At 42.9% G+C, this 22,564-nt stretch overlaps 1 protein-coding gene across 4 annotated transcripts in view; it reads right to left on the reverse strand.

Moving 5' to 3' along the window:
* The window catches only part of SH3KBP1 (SH3 domain containing kinase binding protein 1), a 334,027-nt gene that overhangs the window by 123,014 nt on the left and 188,449 nt on the right, over positions 1-22,564 (reverse strand). For 3 of the 4 annotated variants that reach the window (XM_047843683.1, XM_047843682.1, XM_047843684.1), the window contains one exon: positions 12,537-12,742. In XM_047843683.1, the coding sequence (XP_047699639.1) occupies positions 12,537-12,742 (206 nt within the window). Of the gene's footprint in view, positions 1-833; positions 896-12,536; positions 12,743-22,564 lie in introns of those variants that run through there. The other variant, XM_047843685.1, reaches the window with a different exon arrangement.

Below are 22,564 nucleotides of genomic sequence, written 5' to 3' on the forward strand. Positions count from 1 at the left end.
TTAGGTAGACAAGTATGAACAACTCACAGCAAGACACAAGACCACCTATCACTAAGCAAACTTTTAGGAAGTCAGATAATTTAGTGTCTTTATTTTACTGTGCATATGAGCAAATGAACATAAATAATCAGTACTACGAAAGTAGCCAAATATCTTTATCTCTCTCTCTCTCTCTCTCTCTCTCTCTCTCTCTCTCTATATATATATATATATATATATATATATATATAAAACAGTTCACCAGGACCCAGAAGTCACTACTCACAGCTTCTCCATTCACCAGGAAAACTCCTGATGTCCATGCCACCCAAGAGTGAAATGGCTCGCAGCTAGCTCACTCTGCGTGGACATACTCTTCTCTCCTAAGTTAACCTGAAGAGCAAGCTGGATTTGTTTACTGCACAAACATCTGTAATTGCTAAACATCTCGGTGACATGGCGTAACAGTTACTGCTTGTGCAAACTGCCCATGTAAATTACTCTCTGCATCGTGCGCACATGAAAACCCAAGACACAGAGAAACCGAAAACATCTGTAAAAATTAATGGCCGAATTGACCAAAGGGCTGGGGCCGGGGGGGGGGGGGCGGGGGCGGGGGGACTAAAACAGCTAAATAGTTCCAGTGCAACATTTGGCTTTAGAAAAGACTCCTGCACGTTATACGTTCTGCCTTAACATATCCACAGCCTCCCCTCTGAGGGGGATCCTTGCCGGCATACACTTCACTGTAACCCACCAGGGCAAACCCATTATAAGTCTTGTTAGAAAACAGCGCAGACAAGATGCAAGATTAAGGGGCCTTATTACATCTCTAAAAGCAAAGAAAGAAATACCTCTTCTCCCATCATGCAGTCAGCCTCCTTTCTTCAGTTTGAAAAGGTCCCAGAACTACCCTGGAGCACTCCCACTTCCTTCCAACAGCCAAAGGCACAGAGCCTGAAGGACCCAGCCTACCCCTGAGTCATACTTGGGACCAAATGAGCAATGGAGAGAACAAAGCTCGCATTTGTTTACGGTTCAGGAAGCCAGGGCCGATTCATGGCTTGGGTGGCTTTGCGAGAAGTCCTCCTCCCTCGCCTGCGTTGCTGCAGGAATGTAGCTGTCTCCCGGGGACCCACAGGTGTGACCATTCAGACAAGGAACACACTGAAAGAGTGTTTATTTGGCAGGACCTGGCGGCCACTTCTGTTTAAAACGTCAGAGAGAAAATAAAAAGCCCACTATCTTTCAACAGATAATCTGCTGGGGAGTGACAGAGGTCCAGAAGATGGTTTGTATATGAAATGCCCATTGTAAAAATACCTGTGTTTTAAAGAAATAAAAATTAGTGGTGATACACAAAAATGAGTCATTTAAAAAAAGAAAAAAAAATGAAGACGAAAAAACAGCCGTGGCTTTAGAGAAACATTCACCCTAGGAAAATGCCAGCAAAACCGTTGCCAGCCGTGCCAATCGGCAGTACAGTCGCAGATGGTAATAAAATGTTTAAATAGCAATCTTGTTTTTTCCCCAAATGAGATACCACTTGAATCACCACTTGCAATGGATTTGGAGCCCACTGGTTAAGAGTTCAAAGCTCCCGAGCCAGAGTGTCTGAGATCAAAATCCCAGCTGGGCTACTTCCCAGTTATATGATTTTGAGCAACTCATTTAACCTCCATTCACCTCAGTTTCCTTATCTATAAAATGGGGATAAAAGATTAAATAAGGAATAGATGTGGAGTGCTTAAAAAAGTACCCGGTACTTTTTTAGCTGGTAAAAAAGCACCCTATTAGCCACTATCACAAATCCAGGACAACTTCACAGGTCAGGTGCCGAGTCAACAGCATCCTGACCTTACTGCAGTCCCCATATACTTAGACTCTGACGGCCCGTTTCGCTTCTTAATTGCGGTTCATTCTTAAATTGTTTACTTGCCCTCATTGAAAAACCACTTATTCACTATCTAGTAACCGCCTGCAGCGTAGGGGGCTTTGAATGAGACGCCATCTCAGGGCTCAAGAAATGTGCAATCTGCTTGGGTAAATAAGACATAAGTCTGTTTATACACCACACATACACACACAAAACACAAATATGGGAGATGTCGGTAGGCTGCAAACGGCGGGGGGTGCAGGCAGTACAGAATTAACATTTGGAATTTAGAGGGCAGATAAGAAATCACCTTACCCAAACCTAATTAAGATGGAGAGAATGGACAAATTGCCCACACAGAAGAATTCCCACTAATTTATGACGATACTTGTCCCTAAAGGAGGTGAGCGGAACCCCCCACTTCTCAACTGTGTGGGGTGCATAGTGACTTGTTTCTAAAGAGGCGAATCTAGGAAAGGGGAAAAAACAGAACAACTTTACAGTGAAGAAACCTCATCAACAGGACCCCAGTCAGGTGACCAAAGTCAACACCAACAGTGCGAAGTCATGCTGATAGGATGCGCCCTTGATACGACGTGATGAGAATGGCACTTCACCACTGTGGTCTTCCTCCCCCCAAATCCACCGCTTGGGTCTAAGCGTGAGAAAAAAATCAGACAATTGCTAATTTAAAGACACTCTTTTTTTGGCTAATGTTTATTTTTGAGAGAGAGAGAGAGAGAGAGAGAGAGAGAGAGAGAGAGAGACAAAGCACGGGCGGGGGAGGAACAGAGAGAGAGGGAGACAGAATCCACAACAGGATCCAGGGTCTGAGCTGTCAGCACAGAGCTCGATGTGGGGCTCGAGCTCACAGACCGGGAGATCATGACCTGAGCCAAAGTTGGATGCCTAACCGACTGAGCCACCCAGGCGCCCCTAATTTAAGGACATTCTGCAAAACTTCTCAAAATTGCCATCATTATCAAAAACATGGCAAGCCTGAGCAACTGTCAGAGCCAAGAGGAGCCTAAGGAGATGTAATGTAATGGGGTGTCCTGGGTGGGACCCTGGAACAGAGAGAGGACATCAGGTAAAACCTAAGGAAATCTGAAAAAAGGATGGACCTCAGTTAATAGTCATGTATCAATATTGGTTCACTAATTGTGACAAACGTACCATATTAATGTGAGATGTCAACAAGAGAGGAATCTGGGTGTGGGGTAGGTGGGAGCTCTCTCTATTATCTTTACAACTTTTTGATAAATCTAAAACTATTCTAAAAGTTAAACTTTATTAAAAACGAATTAGGAAGATGAGCTTCCTGCATGACTATGTATACCTAAATAAATGTGTATCTGTGATTTATAGAGATACATGATTATACTCGTGAATATCTGTACATAAATGTCTTCAACAATGCCTCCCAGGCTTCATTTATTATTATCTCTGTATCCTTAGCCTATCTCTTAACAGAAATAGCTGAATGCTGAGTCCTGGCCTTTCGCTTTCCACAATACACAAAAGAGTTTTCTTTGAAAGGAAACTTGGCTCTTCTATCAGTTCTGCTGCCAACCCAGGCTACAGCGGCCTAACTCTAAGAGTGTGCATGAGGTGGGCCCATCTGCCCCTTTCCAAGAGCTACTAGAAGCTCCTGGTGCCTGGCCAATTAGTCATCAACTGCCGAGCCCCGGGGCTGGCACCTCTCCCAGCTACCTCCTCCCCATCTCCAGTCCGCACTGCTCGGCACCTCCCCAGTTATCTCTCAAGTGGCACTCTGATCACGCCATGCCCCAACGGAACTCCCCCACCGACCGGCCAGCTCACCCAGAAGAAGTACAGCTCGCGTGGAGCCGCTGGCAGAGCCCGAGGGGAAGAGCCCATCTCCCCTCCAACCCCCTACGTCCTCCTCCACCGCCACTACCACATCCCCTGTACTCCAGCCAAATCCAGCCCTTCTGCATAACCATGCTCTCTCCTTGTCCATGCACACGGTGCCAGGACCGTGAAACCCCATTTATCTTTTAATACTTTGCTGAAATACCACTTTGCTTAAAAAGATCTCTCTGATACCCCATCCCTTCCTTCTGGACCTCCAGCAGAAGTAGTAGCTCCTTCCCCTGTTCTCTCTGATGCTTTGGACATACCTCTGCTAGTCCTTTTCCCCTGCATCATAATGACTTTTGTCCATATCTACTTTTTCCCACGTACACGTACTCCAAAGCACTGAATGAGAGGCCTGTACGTGGCAGTTGATGCAAGGTGTGATGCAGCGGAGGAGGTGTTAACTCCATTCCAATTAACTACACCAGATCCACCTCACCCCAAATGAATATCCTGCCGGTAAAAAAAATCTGCATGTATCATGCTAATACGGAATCCAGACGTGCCTCCTAGCCGATTCCTTTACAAATGGATTGCCACTCCTGAGCTCATTTACCTAGCAATTTCTAGAGCTGCCACTGCTGATCCATAAAAGGCATTCAATAAAGCTTCAGTAAGTGAATGAATGAGCCAATTAATAAACAAATGAAAGAATGAGCCTGTAGCCAGACCACAAGCAGAATGAGTCTTCCTTCATAATTTCAACTGGGTCAGGACAAACCATTATATTCATGTATCCAGTCCACAAATATTTACTGAGGGCCAAGTATAGTTTAACAATGATTTTCAAGGAATCATAAATATGTTGGTGACTAACACAGGCAAGGTCCAAAATCATGGCTCCGCCTGCCTGCCTGCCTGCCTTCTTTCCTTCCTTCCTTCCTTCCTTCTTTCCTTCCTTCCTTCCTTCTTTCCTTCCTTCCTTCCTTCCTTCCTTCCTTCCTTCCTTCCGTACTTACTTTGTAATAGCTAATATTTAAGGTTTGGTGATGTCAAACAAACAGCTATCCAGATATAGTGAAATTCAATTCTACTTGTCTGAGTTTGAAATTTTCCATAGTAAAAACTTAAAGAAATGATCCTGGAAGCTGCACTGCTATTTACAGGCATCCCTTCTGTTCTAATAACCAGAAGGGCAGCAATAATAACTACGAACGTTAATCAAGTGATGATTAAATGCCAGGCACTTTTTCTACCCATTTTTTGTGTTACTTAATCCTCACGACAACCATATGGAGCACGTCCTGTTGGTATTCTAATTTTACAGATGAGGAATCTAAAGCAGTGAGTGCTTAAGTAATCTGTCCCAGGAAGAGTCAGAGTTGGGATGTGAACCCAGAAAATCCCGCCTGCATGCTTAATAACCACTGTATGCCTAAAAACACAAATGTAATGCCTTCTGGGAATGTGATTCTTGGTGATGATCTGGCTGTAATCGAACATTTCTTAGAAAATACTACTATGCTGCATGTTTTAGAAAGTGTATGTCAAGCACATATGAAACAGTAAACAACACCAAACATGTCAAAAAGTAATCCGGTAATACTGTTTCTGGTTCCCTTTCCCTACCAACACCCCCACCCTTACTTCTAAATAAGGAAACCTAACAGAGACACACTGGGGAAAGATAATACATAAAATGAAGTCTGAAAATCCCAGACCATTCACCCAGGCAAATAGTGGGCACCTTAATGCCATCTACTCATTAAAAATCATGGATTTTCCAACCACTCAAGAGACGTCACATAATCTTATCTTTCAGCCAAAATGAGAGCCATCCAATACTTTAAGTCTCAGGTAATCACAACAAGGGTTTGAAACCCAGTTGTGTTTCATTAATCAAAGAAGGTATCGTTAGCTTCTGGAGATCCCCAGAGCTTAGTTCTAGTCTTCAAATGATTAGAGACATAAATCTCTCATTTTTAAGGAACTAAGATCATCACTTTAGATGTTTACATGTTTTAATTTTACTTAAGCATACAGCTTGATGAATTTTTGCTAAATGGATAAAAAGACTGCCTATGTACAAAAAGAGTAAAATTTCTCTTACTGCAATTTGGCTGATTAAAAAAAATGATTAGTAGCTCATTTATATACAATTTTAATTCTCACTCTGTTACAAGTGAAAGTTACAATGTTGATATCATAAAGGCATGAATTTGGGTGACAAATGAGATCCAAGATGATTAGAGCTGAAAAGAGACTGTCACAAACACAATGTCGGGTTGTGGGATACAGTAGCAAATGTAGAAAGAACACAGGATCATTGCAAGAGAGAGATATCAGAAGTCACGAATGGCCACCAGCTAAGACAGACCGTGGAAGAAGAGCTTCTTGGAGAATTTCTTTGTAGGGAATCCAGTAAACAACCAATGTAAAGAGCCTGGGCATGGAATCAGCTGGCACCAAAAAGCCAAGATTATTCTACACAAAGGCATATCAGGTTAGGTCCTGGGGACTCCCTTGAGTATCGGTAATTTACCCACCTATGTGTAATACCTGCCATTCCTTAAGTGTTTAGGCAGATGTGATCACCTGAATGACTCATGAAAAGGGAAGGAGTTTAGAAAAAGACTGGGGCCAGGCTGGGGTCACAAGGAAGCAGCCTGATGAGGAAATTCCCTCTTGGGTCCACAGGTGGAGGACAGAAGGTACCAGTCATATTCATGAGAATAAGGGTCTGTCTGGGATACCTTCTTGCTGACAGTTTTCCAACCCAATATCCAGGCTGATGACTTCCAAATCTACATCTACAGTTCTCTCGTGATCACCACTTATTTATCCAACAGCTGGATGCCTCCACCTGATGGTCCCATAAGTACCTCAAAAATCCTCTCTCCTCCCCAAATATCTTTCTTCTCTAGTGGGCTCTAGCCAGGGAATGATACTACCGTCCACCTGGCTGCTTAAGCCAGTTGCCCAAGACATCGTTTTCAAGTCTTCCCTTTCCTTTATCCTCCACATACTATCAAATTTCTTCATTCTACCTTCAAAGTATTTCCCCAAACCATCCATGACAACACTTCAAAGCTGTTAGAAAAACTATTTCCCTTATCTTGATGTTTCCTGTCATGTAAAATGGAGCCCAAATGGACACTTGATGGACACAACTGGACACTCCTAGAACTCCCTGCTCCCTTATTCACTTTCTCAGGGGAGAAGGAAATGACTTCTCTGACAGGTAAATTTCAGAAAAATTAATTGGGCGCATTCAGCTCAACTCTTCTCTTTCCTCCTCTTTGAAGTTGGCCTCTGCTCTTCCCCAAGGGGCAGGCCCTTCTATCTCACATGGGTCTGGCTTTAGTTCAGTGTTGCTGATACTGGGTGGGTGGGTCTGTCTAATTCTGGGGATCAGCTGGCAGGCCCATTTGGCTCTCACCTTCATCTATGTCCTTCAACTTTGCCTTCATCAATAACAACACTGCTATATAACATAGGTAGAGAAAGGTGCACAAATCTTAAGTGTACAGCTTTGAGGAATTTTCACAAAATGAAATAAGATCTATATCAATAGAGAAATATACCATATTCATGGATTGGGAAGGTATCAATTCTCCCCCAAAAGTATATATAGAGTCAACACAATCTTAATCAAAGTTCAGAAAAGGGTTTTGTTTTTTTGGTGGTTTTGTTTTGTTTTGTTTTGTTTTGTTTTGTTTTGTTTTTGGTGGTAGTGGTGGTGGGGTGATGACAAGGTAACTCTAAAATTTATATGAAAATACAAGGGGTCAAGAATAGTCCAGGAAACCTCAAAGAAGATGAACAAAGATTGAGGACTTATACTCCCAGATATCAAGAATGACTCTACAGCTACAGTAATTGAAGTAGTAGAGAATGAGTGCAGGGACAAATATAGACCAACAGAACACAGAGTTCAGAGATGAACTAAAACATACACAGACACTTCAATTATGACAAAGGTGATAACGGCTGTGCAGTGCAGAAAGGACAATCTTTTCAATAAACACTGCTGGATGAAAGGGATACCCATACTGAAAAAGGAGCAAAAATATTATGTTGATTCTCCATCCACTGACTCATCTTATTCATTAACTGGTTTAGAACCTAGATGGGGGCGGGGGGTTATTGAGAGAGTCAAAATAAGTTTCTGTTAACCTCTTTTCTGAATTTTAGTTACCCTATCTTCTGTAATCCACTCCTCCCATTGCAAATTGGAATACTTTCTCTAAATCACCTACCCAATCATGTCACTCTCCTGCTGAAAATAGCTCCCTATTGATGCTCCTCATTGCCTTTAAGATCACGTCTAAACTACTTAACAAGTCACCAGGCCCTTCCTGACCTGGGCCCTGTTCCTTTTTATTTTCATCTCTCCCCACTTCCTGCTGAAGCCTCAACATGTGTTCTGTGCTATCTCAATTTCCCTTTCAGGCATTAATACATGTTGTTCTTCTCACCTTAACAACTCTATACTCTTTGGCTTCATGAATGTCAACGGGACGCCATGGTTCTCAGCCTAAACATCACTTCCTGTAAGCCTATAGACATCACATCCTATAGGAAGTCTAAACATTATTTCCTGTATGAAGGAGGTACACTTGTACATGAACACTCACTCTCCAGCCTCCCTCACAACTCACCACTTCCGGCCATGCACCTTGCTCTCAACCTGTGGCATTCACCACACCTGTATTGTTATTGCTTGTTTATTGTTCTGCAGCTCCGCGAGGGCAGTGACCTGGTCCTGTTACCCCAGTGCTGAACATATAGTGAGTACTCAATAAATACTAGTTGAAACGAGTTACATTTATAATTTCAAAGTATTTTCTGTTATCTAACATTTTGTAAAGTCCTAAGAGGTAGGATAGGTGTACAGAGTATTTCCATTTTACATATGGCCCAGTTGAGGTTAAGTGATTTTGTCAGGGTCAATCGGCTAGGACAATGGTACCATGCTCTTCTAATCTTCTGATATTTAACTTGGTTCATCTTTGGCCACACCGTATTTTCCATTATTTTAATACAACACATACTTACCTCTGAGCTTAGTTTAAATGTTACATATTTTTCCCAAGGTTCTTCTTTTTTTCTTTAACTTTCTATCAAGGGAAATTTACAACATATATAAAAATAGACTATAGGCTACTGACCCACCATGTATTCACCACCCAGTTTCAACAATTATCAACTCATGACCAGTCTCGTTTCCTTTGTGCCCTACCCACTCTTCCATCTTCCAAATTGCTGGAAGCAAAATCTCAGACATTAAGTAACTTCATCGGTAAATATTTCAGTTAAATGGTGCATTAAACAAATCATTCACAGGCATATCCAACCGGTAGTATTGAAAGGACTCAGAAACGGGGTCCTTCCTTATAGCTCGATCAATTGAGAAGCGAGAGTACTATTTCCCTATTGTTGGGGTGGGGAATGTTACGTAATACCTCTCCTGCTGTATAATTATCAGCCTTTGGTCACTCTGGTTAGGCTGATATGGATTAGAGCATGGCTAAAATAAGCACAAAATTTTCTAGCAACTGAGAAAAGTGGATCTCAAAACTTCACAACCTGAAGGGACAATATAATATACTTGCAGTTGTTAAAAATTACAAAATTCCTTTTTTCCTTCGTCCAACTTATCAAACCAGCCATCTAAGAAAGCCAACTGCCCCAGCCCATGTGGAAGACCCGCTTGGATCTCAACCTAACAAATGCTGTCACATGAGATTCAGTCTGTGCTTCTGCAAAATCAAAATAGTGAGCTCAATTCTCCAAGGAAACTTCCTTCCTCAAATATAAATCTTGGACACAAAACCATCTCAAAAGTGACGAGAACCAGGCTGCGCACTAGTAAAACATTATTGCGCTCACCAGCCCTCATGCCGGGTTGTGCAATAAAATAATGGATCCATAAATCTATGCAGCTATCCATAGTGCCAACAACAGTGGATGGAGATAGTTTTGAGTCCTTTTAGATGCTGTAAAAAATTGTCCACAGCCAGTAAAGCAAGCTGGGAAGTTTATGTTTTCCCCAGGGGCTCCGCAATGAGAAGCAGGTTAAGACTGCTGCCAGCACATGGTTTCCTTCTGCAAACAAATCATGAATCAAGATGCATACACATGCACACACATATATATATTACTCTGATGATGTTAACATGTCATGTCACCAAGGCCAATACAATAAATCTCTGCTTCACAAAACCACAGTGAACCAAAAAACCACCATACTTTCAACTATATACCTATTACCTAATCCCACCCAGTCCCGTCATATTATAGAGGTCTGTAATCTCCAGAGTGCCACGTTAATACAGTTTTAATATTATTCATGCACCTATTACTTACTGAACACACCTAACCTACCAGGTGCCACACGGTGTTCTAAGCACATAGCATATATTGGTGAACAAAGTAAATAATAAACATAATAAAAAATAAATCCCATGTTAGAAAGGGCTGCATGCTGTGGAAAACAAAAAAATGCAGCACAAGCAAGCAGGGTGAGCTAAGGGGACGGGTCTCGGGACGAGTGGGCCAGGGCACGGCTCATTGAAAAGGTGAAGTCCGAGCAAAGCAGCCGGGGAAGAGGCATGCAGGCAAGTGAGCAGGTGGATACAGGGTGTCTAGCCACGAGAAACCACTGCGGTAAAGGTCCCCAAGGGGGAAAGTGTTTGGTATGCTTAAAGAAAAGCAAGGGGCCAGGACAGAGGGAGCAAGGGGAGAAGGCGAGGGAGAAAGTCCAAGGGGTAACAGAGTCGAGTCACTTCAGCCTGGGGGCCCTGGGGAGGCCTTTCACTTTGGTTCTCTGGGGAGCCTCTCCAGGGGTGCAAGCAGAGGAGTGGCACGATCAGACTTGGGATTTCAAAGGATCACCCTCACTTCACTGTTGAGACTAGACTGTAGGGGAAGGGGAGAAGCAGAAAGCCCTATTAGGAGGCCACTGGGTGATGATGAGAGAGCAGGGGCGCCACGGAGGCGATGAGGTGATGAGTCGTGGTGGGTGCTCAACATTCACAGGAGGCAGAGCTGATGGAGTCTCCTGATGGATCGGACGCGGGTTATGAGAGAAGGAAAGAAGTCAGGGATAACCCTAAGGCTTTCGTCCCGAACCTGTAGGAGGGGAAGTAGGACGCCCTTCCCTGAGACGGGGAAGGCTGTGGGCAGAGTGGTTTGAGGGGGATGATGAGGAGTTCAGGGTTGGACAAGCTGGTAAGAATTTAAGGTCTTCACGTGGAGATGTGCAATTTGGCAGCTGGGCATGTGGCCCTGGGGTCCAGAGGAAAAGCGTGCTGAGGTACAAACTTGGGATTATTATTTGTGATGCCGATACTGCTACTGCTAATGACCCAATTTACTACTGTGGTCAGAACAAGTATTCATAGCATTAATAAAAATCACACACACACACACACACACACACACACACACACACACACACACTGTCCTTCTACACAGAGGAGAATAAGACCACGAATCATAAAGCAAACAAAAGGCATTAAGTGTTTGCTGACCAAGTCAACAGTCATGTTCATTTCAACCACTGGAGTAAAATGAAGAAAAGCTACATCCATCGTTCCTTCCCAAGACGGGACTTGCTCTTTTGTAAATACTTACAGGAGTCTGAGAGTGATCATGTGAAAGAGAAATGAGCTCGCAAGCTGGTATAGCATCTAGACAGTTTTCAGATCTTGAGACACATCGTCTATTGCTTACTGAAAGAAACAAGGCTGGCTCCGATAAGCTGCAGTGAAAGAAGTGCACATGGAACAGTCTTTCATGTCTAAATCTTTCTGCCTTTTTTTCATCCTCAAGAGAACTAAGTGTCCAAAAGTTTCCTTTCCAGATTATTTCTAATGCATGACACCGGGCAAGTTTGCTGGGGGCAAGAGGTGGGTGGAAGTTCCACAGCTGTGGAAGATGATGGCAACTTTGAAAAATTCATTTCACCCGAAAAATGGAAACCATTTTAAAGCCACTGATAAACCTGCATTAGAGGTGCTGCCAATGTCCCATCCCCCAAGCCTACTGGCACGAACATCAAAGCAAAAGATTCAGCACTAAATCGAATTCACCAACATTCCTTAAGCACAGCACGAGTGTAGCTTATTACGATCTGGAAAATTCCACAGAATTTATCAAATTCTAAGTAAAGCTATGGTGCTCGGAAGCGTACCACAGTAGACATCACCGACAGCCACAAGTGCGAGGGCTCTGGGTGTGTTGCTGTGGCAACCGTGTACTCGGCAGCAGGACGCCGCCTGCCTCTCGCCAACCCAGAACCAGAGGTGGAAGAAAACAGCCAGCTTCCTGATGGTAACCATCCAGGGAGTCTCAGCACGGCCCGTCTCCATCATACACACACGCAGGAGGCTTCCTTTCGGCAGTCTGAAATCATTCCCACCTAACTCCTAGAGGAAAAGCGCACAACCCTTTCCTCTACCGCAGAACCAGTCAACCAACACTCGCAGGCATGAGGCACTGGAGACGAGGACGAGGAGAAGCGAAAGATGAGCCGGGTCCAGGCATGAGGGGCTTTTCGGGGGCGGGGGGCGGGGGGCGGGGAACCGAGAAGTGTAGGTCCATTTGAAAAGTCATACAGAGACACATTCCATTGAGAGATCAGTAAGAAAAGAAGCCACAAACTGGAGCGTGAGCCCTTCCGGGAAAGCAGTTCCCACACGGAGGGAGCACCTCAAAGGGGAGAAGGCGAACAGCCCGCACATGAGGACGCCGACACCCCCAAAAGAGGCGTAAGGAGTCTCAGATGCCAAGCCCTACAACGGACTTTTGGGTACTCTGCACTATGTTGAAATAAAGCAAAAACCGTCGAACATACCTTCTCCACCGGTAGAAAGTCATTCTCTACTTCAATCGACCTTGGTCTTAGTTTAATTGGTTTGTCTTTGAATATATCTCCAAAGCCCACTCCCTTAACTTTCTTCGGCTGGATTGCTGCGGTTGCGACTGTCCCGTTGGCACCTTCGGATTTGGTACTGCTCGAGTCACCCCCATCACTCTCGGAGCCTGTGGTTTCCCTTAAACCTGTCAAGAGTGGGGACGGGGAGAGAAAGAGCTCAGAAATCAGCCATAGCTGTGAAGCACCTCACAGCCAGCCAGGAGCCACCTCTGACAGTGTTTCTGGGCACAGGATAACCTGCACTGGGACTTTTCATTTAGCGTGTCGAATACGTTGCATTTGGGTGGCTCTGAGTTTTGTTCGATCTCCCCACCCCCAGCCTTTAATTTTAAGAAGTGAATCAAAATTCTTTTAAAAAAATCTAATTTCAAAGCAGATCTCTTTGTAAGCGTGATATTTCACCTCTCTTCAGCCGGAACCTGATTCTAATACAAATTTGTTTTGCCATAGTCTGTGCAATAACAACCCTCCCCACCCTGTCCTCGCCTCCCCACCCAGTCAGTACCACATACTGTACCTCCAATCTCTATGACTCATGGCAATTAGCAATTAGCAATGAAAGTAACATTTCCTGAAGGGAAACTGTAAAGCTAAAAGCCATTTAAACAAATTAGCAATTAAAGAAACCACACAAAATTATGACTGCCAAAGAATTAAATCTCTTTGGATGGTTTCACAAGGAATAAATGCACGCAGGCATGATTCTCTAGGAAAGCATTAAACCAAACTTGACATTGAGACGCTTTCACTGGCGAGATGACTGTGTTTGTTAAAGAGGGAAAGGAAGCTGCCCTCCCGGAGGCCAGAAGCCCCCAAGCCTACTTCTCTTCTTCCCTCCTTTAATACCACCATCTTCCCAAAGCTGAATCCCTTGCTAAAGAAGGACGTTGGGGACACGATACCCTTCCTTTGACCTCTTGCGGCAAGTGTCGGAAGTCATCAAATAGTTATCAGCAAGACAACGTGAACACTTACCTCCCAGATTCTTTTTTCCCCAGGCTCTGCCCACAATCATGCTCCTAAAAGGAAGAGCCTATTTGTTTCCTACTTAATTTCTGAGTGTACATTCTTACTTTGAAAGTCAGCACACCAGTCATGCCATCAAAGGGCGGGATTCAAAGGATATTTTATGGAATACTAGTCTGCCATTCAATTGGTCTCTAAAACCTCTAGCTGTGGAGAATAGTTCCTGAACATTGACTACATGTGCCCTGATGACAACAATGCCCTTGATGAAAGCACATCATCAAACTTTGTTCCGTATTAACCGATCGTGCGTTATCTTTCTGTAGGGAAGGTGGCCTCCTAGTACGTAAGAACAAGACACCAAATAATTGCTCACATAAAGCGTTAAAAAATGTCGAAGTCATTCAAATAAATAAGTCTCAGTGCAGGAAGAAACTGTTAAATGAAAACAGATAAAATATAGAAAGGTCATTATAAATTGCTAACAAGTTTCAAAATCAAATCCTTAAAATTAAAACAATGGCTGTGTTTGTTGCTGCTGCTGTTTTTAATAAAATGGTTACTTATAAGCCAAAAAGGAAGGGGGGGGGAGGAGGACGATCCTTGGTGTACATTTGAATTAACTCAAGAATAGCATCTGTGAGCAAAAGCGCAGGGCAGGGCGCTGAGAAGCGGCCTACAGCAGTGGGGTCAGCCACAATTTCTAGGACCGGAGCTGAGTGTGCAAACACGGACAACCCCTCTGGATTAGCTACCCGTTCATGTGTTTATCTGTTCATTGTTTTCGGAAATATCCCTGCTGGAGATACAATTTTGGAGTCTAAATATTGTGTCATTCCCCCTTTAACATGTTCTCATTTTGCCGTATGGATTCTTTCTATGTGATAAATGGCTTGTATATTCCTTTCTGGGTTGGAAGGAACCATTTGAGGGTGGAATAAAGAAACAGTTAGTGGCAAGAAACCATCACCATCCTGCCCTCCCCACCAGCAGCACCAGCAGCACCAGCAGCAGAGCAAATGGTTTAGGGCAAGGCTGTGTGAGTTCTTCAGAGAGAGGAATCTGAAGGAGTCTTCTATCATTCCTCATGAGGTAGAACCATAATATCTGCGACCGCTGCCGTTTGGATTTCCCTGAGCTTCTGGTTTCATGGATTTGCTGCCTCCCGGGCTCATCTTAATGACTTTATATTAATCACGGTGAGAAATGCTCTTCGTGTAACACAGGGAGAGGTGGCGCGGTCACTCAACCACATAAGTACGGACCAGGAAGGAAACACACGGCAGATTTGTCTTCCAGACATTCTGGCAGCCTGCTTCTGTCACTTTTAAGTAGGTAAATTACAGAGCTGAATATCTGGGTTGGTGAAATAACTCAGAATCTAGCTCCTTCCCTTTGGAGGGAAAGAAAGGTGACTTTTTGTTTTTATGTCAGTTTGGTGCCGTACCTTTTACCTACCGGTGCTCATCACACACACTATCCCGTGAAGTATGCCAGATTCATGCTCAGAATGCCAGGCGACACCCACAGGCAGGACAGCCCAGAGTGTGGGCTGGGGGCTGGGGGCCGGGGACAGTTCACGAAGGGGTCGTTGCTGTTGCACAGTGAGATCAGCACAGGCACTGCGCATGTTCAGAAACGCTTATAGCAGAGTGCACCAGTATGCCTTCAGACACGTGGCCAGTGGGCTCGTCTGGGTGACCAGGGAATAGACCAATCCTGGTCAAACGCCCGTGGTGAGCTGCAGATGGCACATTGCATGCACAGTAAAGTCATGTTCGCCAAGACCAGGTATCTGTCCCCGGGGGGATAGAAATAAAAATAACTTCACCACAGACAGTCTGAGAAGCACGGTTCTGGCACTCACATGCGAACCTTCTCTTGCATCACTGGTGTAAACGTAGGTACGTGCGCGTATGTGTACAGACACACCCTATGTATTTTCTTTGCCATGTGGCGGGCCAGATGACTTAATAAATTACACTTTCATGTAATTTACCTTAATATTCATGCACGGATCAGTTCAGACCTGTGAGTCATTTTGTTTAAATTTAAAACGCACATGTACAGTGCTGTTCAGTGGCAGGAACTGTTCTAAAGGCTTCACGAAATTGACTCGTTAATCTCATTCACCTCCTTCCCCTCAACTTTTGGCAGCTTTATTTCACAACACAAAAGGCTATACGTTGGTCCTGCCAAAGGAAGTCTGTCGTGTGGTGACTGGCTGTGAGCAAGGCGGAACACCACTTCTGGCATGGACCGTTCATGCCAAATTCTCATTTCTTTGAACAACACAATGAAGAAATGGTTTATTGGTTTCCAATGGCCCACTCAGGAAAAGCAGTAACCACGAGAGGATGACAGCTCCAGGGGAAGCCATCTTACACCGGCTCAGAGGCCCAGAGATACTGGTACAAGTATGTATGCCATGACAAATGCTACTGGTCTCTTCTCTGCACGCATGGTTCATGCACGCATGTTACACACATGGCAGAGGCACAAAGCAAACAAGAAAGCGCCAGGGCTGGTGATGAGAATGCTCCTGTAGCACACACCAAGGAGACAGCACTTATTCAGGCAGATAAGTCCATGTCCTTGGATCAGAAATTCACACGGACACTTGGCAGAAGCATGAGCAGCTCAGGAAAGTGCGGCCGCGTCAAGAACCACGACTACCCGGATCTTAACTTTACAATTGCTTCCTGCTGTTCATTAAGGTCACTCACTGTAATAGCGTCTGTGGCCCTCCGTCTTGCCCGGTGCAGCTCGGTACAGAATTGTCCCTTCAAAGGTAGTCTTTCCTGACAGTGAATGAGAGAAGAGAAGGGGAGAGAAAAACAAGAGGGGGGAAGGGGGAGCAAATGATGGCAAAAGAAGGAAGAGGGAGAGTCTTTAACTGAACTTGCTTTCAGTGAATCCGCTGTAAGAGTTTTATCGGCAAATTAATTAGAGACCATTAGGCAGAATTTACGAAATTTTACAGAATGAGCCCAAAGTCCCCACGCCATGAGCACCCGGAATCGGGGCTTGCCTCTGCAAATGACTGGCATGGAGATTATGCCCAATTTAAACTGGAAGCCATTTCCACATTTTAACGCAAGAACAGGAAAACCTCAATTAACCAGAGGAAATCCAATTCATCATATTTCTTAACGAACTCAGCTGTACAATGCAAACTCCTCTTTGGAGAGTATGGCCCACACATAATACAAATTTAGGCCCATTGTCTTTTATCTTCTACCCCTAGAGCCCTGTGTGATACAAACTGATATCCGTGACCCCAAGATTCTAAAAAAAAAAGCACAGAGTTCTCTTTAAAGATTTTATGCTTAGTACCTTTCAGCAAGAAAAGGTACTAAAGTGCTAGAGGAGGGTTTTCACCAAAGATGTTTAGAACCAATCGTGGCCTCCGTGTAGACGTTAGGGGTTTTCTGCTTAGCACTGAGAACACCAGAAAACCCTATTTTTCTTGGAACACCTTGATTGACCTTTTGCCATATCAGTCATGAGACTGTACTGAAGCATGAGGACGTAGGACTCACTCACTGTCAAATGTCAAATTATCTCTTTTTTGTTGTTGTTACGAGTAAAGGTTACCGATAGCATAGGACTAGACACACAGCTAAAGCCCAAATCTCTCTGGAATCATGAATAAGTACAGAAAATACACACACACACACACACTGCCCTAGTTTGAGTGTATACACACACACACACACATACACACATACGCACACACCTTCCAGAGAATACCATCGGCAGGTGAAATGGTTTGCTAAAGGCAAACTCAATATATGCATCACTTTAAATTATCCAACGAACAGGTTCTCTTATGGCTTACAAGCTAAATATCCAACTGGAGCCCAGTCATACAGCTCACTCATAATCAGTCTGAAGGAGGGAAAGGCAGGCTATGTTTACAGAGAGAGGAACTGAGGGAGGGAGCGACTTGTCTCACTTCTTAGAACATTCTTTAGGAAAATGGAAAACCCCAATAAGGAACCACCAAGTCAGCTTCTGGGCCGCATTGCCCCTGATACATGAAGAGAGCTGTGAGTGATCAGATCAGCGACTGAAATGCCCTTGGGTATGTCCCATTTCCGTGTCTTACAGGCATGGTGGGACACCGTTGCCCTGAAATCTGCCCTTTATGACAAATATGCTCCGTCCAATTAAAGCACAAATTTAGATGTTCACAATCACTGGCTGCATAAGAACCATCCAAAGAAACAATCAAGTGTTCCAAAGGTTCTTGTTAGATTTGCAGTTCTTGAGGACTCTGATGACAAAAGAGTGGAGCAAGTAACAGCCGTTGCTTTCTTTGGGCAAATTTTTACTCCCCTTTGGTCATTAAGGTGACATTACTCCTAAGGAATGTAGATGTTTTGCAATCAAGGCCCTCCCAAAATGAACAGCAAGGGTCCTCTCGGCGTCAGAAAAAGTAAACGTAAGAAGAAGAAATCAGTATTTTGATAAAGTCCCTCCAAATATAACAGAACCTCCCTGCGTTCTTTCCTAGGACCAAGTCTGAGGATCACTGAGGGACACCACAGCTCTGATGTCTCCGAACGGCCAAGTGTTGGTGCAAAACCCCCTGTATGCTGTATGCCTGGGCTGGGACTGAGTGAGGACATACTTGTTCTAGCTGAAGAGCAAAAGAGGGACACCTGGGCGGCTCAGCTGGTTGAGCATCTGACTCTTGATTTCGGTTCAGGTCATGATCCCAGGATCGTGGGATCAAGCCCCGCGTCAGGCTCTTTGCTAAGCATGGAGCCTGCTTGGGATTCTCTCTCTCTCTCTCTCTCTCTCTCTCTCTCTCTCTCTCTCTCTCAAATAAAAAATAATAATAATAAAATAAAGAGCAAAAGAGATGGGCAATTGGAAGAAAGTTCATGAATATAAGTGCTGTTTACTCTATTGGGAGAAATCCTCTAGCATCACTATTAAATATTAATACTTAAATATTTTGCAGAAAACGCTGCAAAAAGGAAGAATTTTAGAATTTCAACACAAAATCGTACGCTTATCGTAGCATTTAATTTTGCCTGAAACTGTTCCGTCAACTTGTTAATTGCCCTTCACTGTTAACAGAAGATCATACACAAAACAAATACCATCTAATATTAAAAAGAACAGAAAATACAAAACAAAAAAGAACAATCTGTTTCTTACAACTAATGAAATACGATATCTGTGTATCATGAAAGTGGTGTGCCCCAAGTTTTAAAAGGCTGTCTCCATCTTTGTCTTAGCTTCACAAGTCACTAAAGCATCAGAATCTAACATTCCCAATTAAGGAATTAGGAAAACAACAAAGTCAATTCAAACTGAAATCTCATGGCTGTTAATGGTTATAGAATGGAAATGCAAACTTTCTCCCTCTGAAAATTATGGAAAATAATTGAAAATGTTTCTGTAGCTAAACAATGTCTCTTTAAATAAAATTAACAGGAATACTTTTTAGTTTTACAACAATTACTTTAGAATCTGAGAAATTCAGTAATATTAAAAAAGATGTTAGAAACAAGAAAATATATGTTTATGCCTTAAATATGAAGCAAAATTTGTCTGAAAATGAGATCGGACAATAGTAAGATCTGGATTTGCCCCTCAGCCCAAATAAGTCATGGATTAAGGATATTCTCTGATTACAATTTAATAGATCAATAGAACTTCTGACTAGCTACATTTTACATTATTTAGTCAATACTAGCGCATGCAAAGCAGAAAATGAAAAGGTAATTAATCCTGATCCGTGATAAGAAGAAGAAATAAGCTAAACTCCACTACAATTTGAAATTTGTCAGACGCTCTGTGAAAGGGGAAACTGCAGGCCAGAATAAAGGCAATACCAAAGTGTGTGTGGAAAGCCTGCATGTGACTGCAGCCGTGTCACTCATAAGCCATGCCACACCCAGGACTTTGTTTCACTAGACTTTAGTGTTCTTATCTGACACCAGGCCAGAAGATGGCTAAATTCCTTTCCATCCCTGACATAAGATCCTGCCTGCACTATTATTACAACTACTGGGATGTTTTATTTTGTAAAAACCTAATTTACTCAAATTTTTTTCTCCGTTAGTCTGCTACATGGGAGCCCACTTCATTCTTTTAAAACGTTCCTTGTTGGTGTCACTTTGCACGCCCTAACAGATCTGGGTGATAATCATCAGTGGCTGCTAACATTCAACAAGAAAGACAGCCAGACCTTATGAGCCTCCATATAGATGACCCATCACCATCTATGAAGTTTGGGGGAAAAAATGTTTTACATTAATTATCAACTTATAGGAACACAGAGTCAATGATATAGCAGAGGTGAAATCGGCAAAGACTTACAGTGGGAAGTTAATGGACAAAGGACATCAGTTTGTTCAGTAAAAAATTACAAGGAAAAAAGGAGAGATGGAGAGGAATCTATAGGTTTAGAAAGACTTGAAACAATCTGATTATAATCAGACACAAATTACAATGCATGTACCTCCTTCGCATGCACATTCAAACTAACAAATTGTACTAAAAATAAAAGATCCTGAGGGGAAGCGGACACTGACTGCACCTGTAATTCCACTGAGGAACTGCCATTATTTATTTATTTATTTATTTATTTATTTATTTATTTATTTATTTATTTTGGTGCAATAGGGTATTTTAAGGCACCTTCTTATTGATACATATTGAAATATTTATGGATAAAATTACATGATATCTGGAGTTTGCTTCAGAATAATATGGGGGAAGACCGTTCAGTGGTATAAATAGAATCAAGTGGCCAAAGGCCGATAGCTGCTGAAGCTGGGTGATGAGCACTCAGGGGTTCATTACACTATTCTCTTGACTTGTATGTATGTTAGAAATTCTCTATAATAACAAGTTTATAAAAATATCTGAAAAAGTACCTTTAATGTTTCATAAATCCTATAAAATATAACAGTATTTTCAAGTTTAAGTATGCAGCAAGTTTTTGCTACTACATAGCTATGAATTTTCTTATCTGAGGTAAAAGGTTTAAACCAACATATCAACCAACCCAATTGCTGTAACTCTTTCCTTGACAGATTAGATTACCCTGAACAAAGATCTAAAGTTCAGAGATTTTCATAAGCAACCACCATATATAAAAATACATCAGGGTAAAAGAAAAGCAAGTTCAAGCACCTTGCACCTGTCATTCAAAGATGAAAATGCCGCCTTCGAGTGACAAAGGATTCAGCAAGAGCTTACTGAACCCCTGCCATGTGTCAAGCTGTCCGGGCACTCTTCCGCATAAATACAATGCAAGGTCTCTTCTATCACATTCATCACCGGTTGACAAAACTCAACTTAATAACTATGCTCAAATACTTTCTAGAAATAGAAATATGAAGAGTACAAATACCAAATAATTATGTACACATATAGGTGTGTGTGTGTGTGTGTGTGTGCAAGATAGAGATATATAAGGACACAATGTACACAAAGTTTTATTCATATGAACCAGGACATAGATTTTGTCTCTTAAAAAACCTCACCATGATGTCTGGTAGCATTTAAATTAAGAGGATTTTTAGGATGCCACCAGCCTCTCTAAAAATTACCAAAATGGCACAAACATTAGGAATATTAAGTGGGTTGTCCTAACACAGACCTTGATTAAATACAGCTTAGCTCATACCAGAGTAAAAACCTAGATGTCTCTTGTGCATTAGCCATACCTTTGTCTTTCTCAGTTTTATGATAAAAGTAAATAGGCATTTACTATAGTCACACAAGATACTATCTCCGGGGAAAACTGGGTGATGGGTATGTGAGATCTCTCTGTACAGTTCTGGGTTGTTGTTTTTTTTTTCACAACTTCCTGTGATTCTGTAATTATTTTAAAATTTAAAAAGTTAAAATAAAGCACATTGAAACTACTGATGCCATTCTCTGGCAGTAGAGAACAAGTAGGATCATTCTAAAGCTAAAGGTTCCACTTAAACAAATCCTCCCAGTATACATAACTTCTGTGTGTGATCTGATCTACATTTTATACATTTTACCATCTGATACACATTTTATCATCAGAGTGTAAACAGCTACTGAAAAACCTATGAGAACACTGAGAGATGCTCTTTCTCTTTCAGGGGATTGCTTCAAGGCAGCAAGCCACAGGGACGTTATCATCACATCTGCTTTTCTATGAAGTCCTTTGTGACCACCATTGTCCCCACATCCCGATGGGACTGGTCTCTCCACCTTTGTATACCATTTTCCTCAGCCACCCATGGAGCACATGGGGCACCTCCCTGAACTGGTTTCTGCACCCAGTTTCTATAATGTGAGCTGACTGAAGGCAGGGACCCCATCTGATTTGTCTCTGCATATCTTCAGTGTCTTGTGCAGTGTCTTAGTAATAACAGGGGCTCAGTAAAGGTTGGATGTATGAGGAATAGAAGAAAATGAGGAAGAAAGGAAAAAAGGAAGGGAGGGAGGGAGGAAGGAAGGAAGGAAGGAAGGAAGGAGAAAAGATGGATAATATGGGCGGACAGATGGAGAGATGGAGAGATGGGCCCTCTTGTCCTAACTGTACATACTGGAAGATTGCCAAAGCTCTGTAGTTCTTTCAGAAGCATCCATCCTTGTTAGGAGACCATGCCTCTTCAGGGACCTCACAACCCCCTCAACAAGGGACAGAATCTGAGGTAACTAAATGTGGCTGCTGAAATTTGGGGCTCTCCTAGTCCTGAAATGGAGGGCTTTCAACTGAATGAGTGTTGGGGAGAAAAGTCTCTCCAAGAGAAACAGCCCCTGCCAAGTATGTGAAGGAAGGCTAGGTGACCAGTAGAGACCATTCCACTGAGTCTCCTAACCTCCTACCCCAGAAATTCCAGCACCATGTGTTTTGGGCTGAGGGAGTCAGGCAGGATCAAAAGTCCATATTATTAAATCAGAGCAGGAGGAGACAGTTTATTTCAGTAATTCCAAAAATACAAAAGGCATTACTTCTCTGACCCTTCAGC

Source organism: Prionailurus viverrinus, chromosome X (genome assembly GCF_022837055.1).
Source record: "Prionailurus viverrinus isolate Anna chromosome X, UM_Priviv_1.0, whole genome shotgun sequence".
NCBI lineage: Eukaryota > Metazoa > Chordata > Mammalia > Carnivora > Felidae > Prionailurus > Prionailurus viverrinus.